The sequence below is a fragment of the Octopus bimaculoides genome, chromosome 5 (assembly GCF_001194135.2).
Source record: "Octopus bimaculoides isolate UCB-OBI-ISO-001 chromosome 5, ASM119413v2, whole genome shotgun sequence".
Taxonomy (NCBI): Eukaryota; Metazoa; Mollusca; class Cephalopoda; order Octopoda; family Octopodidae; genus Octopus; species Octopus bimaculoides.
The window spans coordinates 34,318,034-34,328,686 of record NC_068985.1 but is presented as its reverse complement, the minus strand read 5'-3'; the positions used below and the strand labels follow the sequence as shown (position 1 = coordinate 34,328,686).

Sequence of the window (10,653 nt, the reverse complement as noted above, 5' to 3'; positions counted from 1 at the left end):
GCTTCTCACATGGACAACTGTATGTTGGCTGCTCAAGAGTGGGCAGCAACAAAAAACCTATTTGTATATGCTCCACAAGGGAAAACAAGGAACATAGTTTACAATGAGGTGTTATAATCACAACAGCAAGAAAGTATGTACATGATCACCTTCTTTTACGAAACTTCATTGACTTTCATATATTTATATTGATATACATATATATACGTGTGTTTGGGTGCGTGTGTGTATATACATCTCTATATATAAAGATGATGCGTAGTTTAGACGGCGTTTTTAGATTTCATTATTCTCTTTAACCCGGGCAACGCCGGGTATTTCTGCTAGTATATTATATATGTATATATGTATATACATATGGTATAAAATTCAACAAGTCACAGAGTACCTGGTTAGTAAGCTATCCAGGGTTTCTTGATTGGAAAAATCAAATTTATTTTGTCATTTATCAAACTGGTAATGTCAATATGGTGGGTTAACAATTACATATGAGTTAGTTTAAATGAGCACATGAGCTCATTTGATCACTTGAGAAATGGTGAAATATATTTACTATTCACATGGTTTTTGTGTGGTTTTATTGATAATGTGCGTGTGTGTGTGTGTGTGTGTGTGTGCATGCGTGTGTATGTGTGTGTGCATGTGTGTGTGTGCATGTGTGTGTATAGCCAGTCACCTGACAACCTATTAATCTGGTGGCCAAACTAGCCAGATTGACAGGGTCCCCACCACAATATCTGGCAGGCAATGCAAAAACTAGGGATTGATGAGTGGTTAGTGAGAGTCATGCAAGTCATGTACAAGGATGCTGTCTGTAAGGTGGAAGTTGGCAATGAGTATAGCAGCAAATTCAGTATACAGGTAAGAGTACACCAGGAATCGGTTCTCATCTCTGTCTTGTCCGTCATAGTTCTCCCGGCCATAAGAGAGGAATTTAAGACAGGCTACCCTTGGGAGATTCTCTATGCTGACGATCCTCTTCTTATAGCTGAATCACTACCAGAACTAGAGAAAAAATTTCAGGTGTGGAAACAAGGTCTGGGATAAAAAGGCCTTAGAGTTAAATTAGCAAAGACAAAGTCTTAGTAAGTAGGGAAACAGACAAATCACAAATCCTTTCAGCAAGATGGCCCTGCTCAATATATAGAAAAGTGTAGGTAGAAACTTCATCAGGCATATCCAGTGCAAGCTATGGACACATAAGAGCGCAACAGTATCAGAGGAAGACTAATGGAGAAAGTAGTTTTTGTGTGTGGTAGATGTGTAGGCACAATAAACATTAAGAATGTTCAAAGAATAGACTTCGTCAAATGCCCAAGGGGATATCTAGAAGTAGTAGATAGCTTTAGTTACCTAGGTGACTAAATCAGCAGCAGAGGAGGATGTTCTGAGGTCATAGCTGCTACATTAAGAATGGGCTGGGCAAAGTTCAGAGAGTTGCTATCTTTGTTGGTAACACAGGGCCTCTCCCTCAGAGTGAAAGGCAGATTGTATGATGCCCATGTGCAAACGGCCATGCTACATGGCAGTGAAACATGGGCTGTGAGTGCAAAGGCTTAAAAGAAGTGAAGTTAGTATGTTCCACTAGATGTGCAATGTGAGTGTCTTAAGGGAGAAATTGGGCTTAAGAAGCATCAGATACAGTATGCGAAAGAGAAGACTGAATTGGTATAGTCTTGAGGCCATGGTGAAAGCTGAGGGCAGCTACTTTATAGTGAGCAATAATCTAGTTGATACTTTTTGATTTTTGAAAATACTGTTATTTATGGACAACATATTGTGCTTTCCTTTCCTCTAATGCAAAAAATACAAATTTAGCCTGAACACCCTATGTATGTATTAAATATGTACCAAAACTCTATGCTAGCTGGCAAGCAATTTTGCAGATCTTCTTCATTTCAGGTGATGACAAAATTTCCACAACTACCTTGCCACAATAACTCCCAAGTACTCATTCTCAGGGTCACTAATATCAATGTTGGTACAATATATATACATACATGTGTGTGTATATATATGTATACATATATGATATATGTTCATATAATATATCCTCCACTTCACTCTCTATTTCATATCTTATTGATGTGTATGGTGTGTGGTGTGCAAGAAGTATGATGGAGGGGAGCCCCAGCTAGATTCCTCACAGGTAAGAGACAGAAATTCAAATTCTTCTGGGTTGGCAGAAAGGGTGGAGTAGGCAGTGTAGGCATACTGTTAGCAGAAAAATTGGTAGATAAGGTAGTTGAGTTAGTCAGAGTACGTGATAGAGTAATTAAGTTGTGACTTATCATAGATAAATTAACAGTTACATTTATCTCTGCTTATGCTCCTCAGTCTGGGCTGAGTCGATAAATATTACCAGTTAAATACTGAGATCAATTTAAAAACTACATACTGTCCCCAAATATCAGGCCTTCTACCAATATTAGAGATCTTTATTTAATCAGAGAAGGAAAAACAGTATCTATGATACTTGCAGAACATCTCAGATCAGTTAAGTTGGTGATGTTGATGTTTAGTTTGATTTCCTGAAAATTTATGACTATAGACAAAAAGTGATCAAGAAGGGAATTTTGCAGAGCTTTATTTTCAAAATAAAAAGAATGAATAAAGTAGTTAGTACAGGGCTTGGGAATAAAACCTAAGATAATGATAAAAGGACAGCTATATGCATCAGATAAGTCTGGTTGGAAGTGGTATGGTAGAAGAGATGAAGAGAGGAAGGGGAAAAAATTGAAGGTTCCAAGTTGTTATATGTTGGTAAGTGAATCCTTTTAAGAGATGTTGTCTACAATGTGTGTATGTACATGTAGCAGCAGAACTATCCCAGATATCAGAGTTGTATTCCAATGTGGGCCTTTTTCTGAGAGGACAATCAACTGATCAGAGCTGAAATATTTTCCAACTCAGGAGAGTAAGCTTAGTCTTTGGAATGTTGTATTGACAAAATTATATATGTATTTACAGTAAAATATCATTAGAGACTTAATAGTTTTCAGGGTTTTAGCTGTATGTTGTTTATGCACAGAAAAGGTACAGAGTTGCAAGACTCTTCTTTAATATGTATTGTGATTACGTTTAAAAATGCTTATAAAGAATGCTATTTTGTCATGACCTCAATGGAGGATGATATAAAAGCCTCCGCTTATGGACAAATCATAATTTTGTTATTATGTAACAAGGTTGTGTAGAAGGTTGAGTTGGAGTAAAAGGTAGTATAATCTGAATAGTAATGTGTTGTTAGAAGAGACAGTGAATATAATGTTTATGTAAACAATGTACAATGTCAGTAACATAATGTACAGTATCAGTAAACAAAATGTGGTTCAGAGAAACATGTTGTGAGGAAGTAGACTTATCAAAAACTTCCATTTCAAATTATTTTGGAAAAACAAAGAAAATTAATCATGAAGAAATTTCATAATAAAAAGTAATCTTAAGAAAAATGAATATAAAAAGATCACAGTGCTTTTCTGTATTGAATGCAAATAATAAATTATTTCATAGATGTATAATAAAATTTTTAGATTTCAACTTACATTCAACATTGACCCAATGCTTTTTATGTATTTTACATTCCTTATTGCATCTAGATGAAACATAACAAGTGTAAACCTTGTTATTTAGTTTTCGATGAATTTGAGGAAGTGTGATGTTTTCTGAGGTACTGTTATTTCGATTCCACCTGTAATTATATTTTTCTGAATATCCATTTATTGTCCCACAATGCAAATTGCCTTCTTGGCCTTCAAGAAAGGGTTCATCACTCTTGATTTTTATCCTTTCAGGTAGAGCTGTAAAAAAGGAAATCAAATCATCTATATAAATAAAGGCACAGGTATGGTTGTGTGGTAAGAAGCTTGCTTCCCAACCACATTGTTCAGGGTTCAGTGCCACTGCATGGCACCTTGGACAAGTGTCTTCTACTATAACCTCAGACAAACCAAAGCCTTCTGAGTGGATTTGGTAGGCAGAAACTGAAAGAAGCCCATTGTATATATATATATATATGTATATGTTTGTGTGTCTCATCGCTTGACAACCAATGTTAGTGTGTTTACATCCCCATAACTTAGCGGTTCAGCAAAAGAGACTGATAGAATAAGTACTAGGCTTACAAGGTATAAGTCCTGAGGTCAATTTGTTCAACTGAATGTGGTGCTCCTGCATGGTCACAGTCAGATGACTGAAACGAGTAAAAAAATAAAAGAAAAAATACTTTCCAAATGATATTTGTTTTTTCTTGCTATTGAATCAACAATTGAAATTTCCAGTTGCATTAAAGATAAAGTGATGTATTCAAAATGGGAAAATTTTAAACAAGTTTTATGTTCTTTAAGAGTTGCATCATATTTAAACTGTTACAAAATAGTCAACACAAAATTTCAAACTATATTTAAAAATGCACATTGATATAAGAAATCCTTGTATCTAAGATCTTCATCAGATTACCATTCAGATTTTCAAAATGTTGGCAAAATCTGATTTCAAAGTTGCAAGTTTCAGAAGAAAGAAGTTAGAATAGAAAGAAACATATTGAATATAGGTTTACATTAATTTCACATCTAATGTTACTAAAATGAAACTAAATATTAAAAAATGTAATGAAATATTAAGTTTTTATAAATTGTGATTGTTGAATTTAATGCCAAACTAAAAATAAAGGTGATTAATAAAAAAAAATTAAATAAAATCTATCAATGCTAACTTTTCATAAAACTTTACCTACATTTCTCCAAATTTCCTAAGTTCATATACACTACACAGGCCAGCATAAAGATTTTGTCTGTTGTCTGAACTTGGGGTTTTTTTACACACAAAATCCCAAAATAATATTCATTTATTACCATCATATCAGGATTTTAAAATGCTGGATCCATAGAAAAAATTTTTTTTCTCTTAAACAGCTTATGAGGAAAAGGCAAGCATGCAAAGATTCATAGAAACTGGTTTTTCTTCAAAACCAAAATGTTTTCTTAAAATTCTACTAACAAACTAGTAGAAATCTAAAAATATCAACAGACAAATTACATTGTTTATGCCTAATTTCCTATGAATTTGCACTCGGACGATTTTCTTGTGTGCTGAAACTCGGGAAGATCATGAGCTGAGTTCCAGCAATATTCCATCATCATATGCAAGTCCCATCTGCCTTGATACCTTTGTTCCATTGATTTTTATGTTCTGATAGAAACATTCTCCTTGTTCATTACTTATGTCTCCAGAATTTTCAAGGAATTTATCAAAGTGACAGTGAAGATAGTGCAAGTTTATCCTCATATTTGTTCCCAACTTTTGAAAGCATATTATCAACTATTTTGGCATAGTTGGCTTTTGTATTGCCCAGAAAGGTATTTACAACTATTACAAATGAATTCTATATTGTTGCTTCAATGCTTTTAATGCTTCCTTGAATTTACAAAGTTCCTATTTTTCATCAGTTTTCTGATTCAAGGCCAATCAAATATTTCAGTTTTATCATTACACTTCCCAGACTGGAGAATGTGCTGCAGGTATAGTGAAAACATAGACAATCTTTATCCAAAGTTTTAACAAACTGCTTCATAATGCCAAGTTTGATACAGAGTAGAGGTAGGATGATTTTTCCCGTTTGAACTAAAGGCTCTTTAACCACATTAAAAGACCCTGGAACTAATGTTTGCAACAGCCATTCTTTGGTCACCCAATGCTTTTTCCCTGATTCTGCTGTCCCACATACATAAAAAGCATAGATATTTGGTGTATCCACTTTATATCCAAGAGAAAATTGATCATCTTAAAGTCCATGTACATCACCTACTGGGGATCGTGTGAATATCTTGAAATTTAGATATGATGGTAAAAAAATGGATTGCATTTTTTGATTCAGCATATCAAAAACAACCTTCAAACTAGGTAAAAATGTCCTAACAGAAAATAACTGTTGGGTTGTGTTCTTAATTTCTTTTTACTTTCCTCAAAACAAACATGAAGCATGAATGATGTCATCAATAGACAATTTTCTCAAATAAAATTTTAAAGGCTCATGAATATTCAGTTATGCAATAATATTTATCTATTTATATCAAAATTTTACCATAAATTCATTACCTCTGAATTTCAACTTATATAATAAAGCTTACATATGAATTTCAACATTACAATTAGAAACACTAGCAGAAAGACCACCCTCCGGGTGGTTTTCTGCTAGTAACTCAATAATATTTCCATATTTGATTCCCAATTCTAATAATTTTTATGATATTTTATGTCTAATTATTTCTTTGTATAATAGTACTCACTTGCTCAGTAAGTATTGCTTTCATTATTTTATCACAGTCATAATCTCTCTTTTTTAGAGTCAATCTGTTATATATATTCATCATTTATAATTGGTAGAACTTACATAGGTGTGCATAGATAGATAGATGGATAGATAGATAGATAAATAGATAGATGGATAGATAGATAGATAGATAGATAGATAGATAGATAGATAGATAGATAGATAGATACACACACACACACACAAAAGTCTCGTGCTGTGAGAACACATGGGAATGACATTTCCTTACTTTTTCAAATATATTCAAATTTAAAATGATCTAATATAACAATATTATTCATTTGGCATGTGTTGAAATATGCCAAAACAATTTAATTCCACACAAATATATGTTACTTTACATATTTTTGTGTTAATTCTATTTACTGAAACTTGCTAAAAGGCATATTTTGCTTAAAAGTAGTGTCTCCTTGTAGACACAATTGTCAGAAATCATACTGTTTCCATTGCTCTCAGTCAATATTTTTACATTAGCCTTTTTTCAAACTCTAGATAATGCAACATACAGCTGACCATGTGAGCAGAATTGTGTCAGAAGATATATTCCAATTTGTTCAAAAGTCTGTCCCTGTGCCTTGTTACATATCAAGGCAAAAGCTGGCTTGACAGGAAATTGTTTGCGTGTAAATGTGAATGGAAATTCCATTTCTCGAGATACATGTGGTATTCTTGGGATTAGCAGAATTGACCCTGTATAAGGACCAGAAGAAACCTCAGCCTTAATAACATGATCATGTAAACTGACAATGATGTAGTGTGTTACATTGCAATGTCCATTAGTAGCATCTAAATTTCTCAGAAACATTATGCATCATTTTTTCTTCAGTTTGAGAATGTGTGGTGGAAACCCTGATGCTGTAAGTTTGTTGATGAACTCGATTAGGTGCAGTTTCATTATAAACTGTATCTGAAGTTCTGTATATTTTTAGCTCACCAACTCACAGAAAATCATTCACAAATTGTGCTGCTTCATTTATTGGAGTAACAATGGTTCTATTTGCAAGCCACATAGGGTTTGTGATGTTTTTTTTATTAGGTCAGCATATACGAAATTACATAGATCTGAAAGAGTACCGTTTTCAAAGCAAAGGTCAATGGGTAGTTTGATTTTGAATTCACCTAGGCTTTGTTCAACAGAAATATTATCATTTCCTACATCAAGAAGGTAATTAGCAAACTCTCTTTCATCAGAATGACCTTCTGTAAGAAGTCTTAGATTGGTTTTGTCAACTCCACTACTTCCACATGATTGCAAAGAAAAGATCTCTCTAGTGTTGCATCAACAATTTGTGATCTAACACCATTATTTTGAAGTAGAATATTCTACTCTTGAGATACCCTAACCAGTTGGTCATATGTAGCAGAAACAGAATCATGTCTACGTCTCCATGCATATTCTGGCATCTGTTTCAGTTGCTTTGCCCTGGTTTCATCTGATTCAGTTGCCCATCTTTCTCTCTGCCATTATGCCTTTGCTGCTAAATTTTATTTTTCAGTTGCATATCATATATAAATGAAAGCTCATTAAAAACTATCTCGTTTAACATGCTAGAAATAGCAGCGATCACATAGTTATTATTGTAAGGCTTATAGTGTTCCAAGTAGCCATACCAACAAAATCACTTCATCATTAAAAAAAAAATTATACCGGTATATTGAAGAATTTTCATTTTATCAAAAATATTCATTTAACAAATTTAGGAAACTGATAATATTCTTGAAATTGTGCTTCATATCAAAGTTATATAGCTATTTTGTGTAAACATGAAATGAAAAAGTTGTATGAGTGAAAGCTCGTTAAAAACTATCCTGTTTAACATGTTAGAAATAGCAGCAATCACATAGTTACTATTGTAAGGCTTATAGCGTTCCAAGTAGCCATACTAACAAAATCACTTCTTCATTTAAAAAAAGAAAAATTATACTTCAAGAATTTTTATTTTCTCAAAAATATTCATTTAACAAACTCCAGAAACTGATAATTTTCTTGAAATCATATCAGTTATACAGCTATTTTGTGTAATAGCATGCATTCATTCAACACAAAATCCCTTAAAAATTATACCGGTATATTAAAAAATTTTCATTTTATCAAAAATATTAATTTAACAAACTCTGGAAACTGCTAATATTCTTGAAATTGTGTCTCATATCAAAGTTATACAGCTATTATTAAATTATCATTAATGAAAATAGAGGCGATTGAGAATGAGATACTGTTGCAAATACAAATGTAAACTGTTGCCTGCAATGAATTAATACTGTTTATTATTAAACATTAAAACCTACTCAGCAGTGAATGCAATAAATATTTAAATTCATGAAGAATTGGATGCAGTGAATGCAATGAATATTTAAATTTGTAAGAATTTGGAGTTTAAAAAATTCAATAAACTTCAGAAATCGAAATTATAGGCAGTCTCTAAAAGCATGAATTTATAAAAATATTCCCAGACAGTCAAGCTTTTAATATTGCTTTCTTTAGTACTTTTAGTAATTGTTACATACCTAGTTAATAAGCAGCTTTCTCCATTATAGTATAGATTGTTCCAGAAAAATAAAACAACTCTAACCCAGACCAGCCCATTTTGCTATCACAGAATATTGCTTATTGTTCACTTCACTCAGCAAAACCAACATCCAATCCAACATATACAAAAGACTAGTATCGTACATTTTTGTATTTTTCTTGAGAGAAAAAACTAAAACTGAAGATAAAAAGTTTTCACTTTATACTCACAGCAAACAGTTATATTCTTTTCATAAGATACATTTGCAGTAATATGAGAGCCCAGACACTTGACTATTTGATGAGATTTAGAGGAAGTTACTCTAAGTTCAACATCTTCTTTACTAGTATTTGATATATTTTTATACATCAGGGTCACGCTTGCTGGTGGATTACCACCTTTCCAACTGCATTGAAATTTCATTGGTGTACCAGCACATACTTTTGCCGTAAGAACATTTAAAGTGATCTTTTTCATTGGAGTATCTATGAATTTTAGAAAATAAATAGTTAAAAGAAAAAGTCATTCTAACCAGAATCAAAAAAAAAAAAGAAAAAGAAAAGGCAGAATTATATTTTGCATAAAACCACAAGTTTTTTGTTTTTTTTTGTTTTTTTCAAAATTTTGTTAACATAATTCTAATAATATAGATTTGAATACTAGCAAGAGAGCATAAATGTTTGGAGAAAAACATTTTGTAATAAATCAGAATAACAATAATAATCATTTCTAATTTAGGCCAAGGCCAGCAATTCTGAGTGGAGGGACAAAGTCAATACCGTTAATTTCAAGACTAGCACTTTATTGTATTGACTTATGAATGATGGCAAGCAAAGTTCACTACAGTGGGATATGAAATCAGAACTGCTCTAACTAGATAATGCAAGGTATTTTGTACCATGATCTACTGATTCTGCCAACTTACTACCTGATAATAATAACTGTTTCTGATTTAGGCATAAGACCATCAGTTTTGACAGGAAGTAGATGGGTTAGTTGATGCCATCGACTTTAGTATCAGGTTAATTCTATATTTTATTGAACCTAGAAGAATGAAAGGCAAACTTGATCTCATTAAGAAATGAACTAAGAACATAAGCAGCTGCATTAAATACTTCAAGGTATTTTGTCTAATGCTTTAATAATTTTGTCAGCTCATTGTCTGAATAATAATAATATACCTTACTACTATCGGCACAAGCTTAAACTTTTGGGGTAAGGGGCTAGTCAATTACATCAACTCCGCTTAACTGGTACTTATTTCATTGACCCAGTAAGGATGAAAGACAAATTTTACCTCAGTGGAATTTGAACTCAGAATGTAAAGATGAATGAAATGTTGCTGAGCATATATTTTGTCCAGCATGGTAATGATTCTGCTAGCTTACTTTCTAAATAATAATAATACTAATCCTTTCTACTAAAGGCACAAGGCCTGAAATTTGTGGAAGGGAACTAGTCAATTACATTGACCCCAGTGTTTCACTGGTACTTAATTTATCAACCTCAAAAGGATGAAAGATCAACTTTGCCTTTTATCTTTCTGGGGTCTGTAGAATAAGTACTAGTTGAGCACTGGAATCAACATAATTGACTTACTCCATCACCTGCTGGCCTTGTGCCAAAATTTCAAATCCTCATTTATTTTTATAACATGCTTTGGGTACATGCTGTGGTTTGTTGTGATGCTCTTATGGTTACTGTATTGAAAGTGTTTTGCATAGGATGTGTGCAGTGCCCAGTAGTGAAATTTTCTGTATGTTATATATATTTGTAAGTCCTGGTGTTTTCGTTATGTATTTGTCTGAATATTTT

General features: G+C 32.8%; 1 protein-coding gene across 7 annotated transcripts in view; it reads right to left on the bottom strand.

Moving 5' to 3' along the window:
• LOC106869178 (uncharacterized) overlaps positions 1–10,653 on the bottom strand; it is a 100,254-nt gene that overhangs the window by 57,100 nt on the left and 32,501 nt on the right. For all 7 annotated transcript variants that reach the window (XM_014914800.2, XM_052968285.1, XM_052968286.1 and 4 more), the window contains exons 6-7: positions 9,069–9,323; positions 3,543–3,797 (exon numbers count right to left, since the gene is read on the bottom strand). In XM_014914800.2, coding sequence (XP_014770286.1) covers positions 3,543–3,797; positions 9,069–9,323 — 510 coding nt within the window. The remainder of the gene's footprint in view (positions 1–3,542; positions 3,798–9,068; positions 9,324–10,653) is intronic.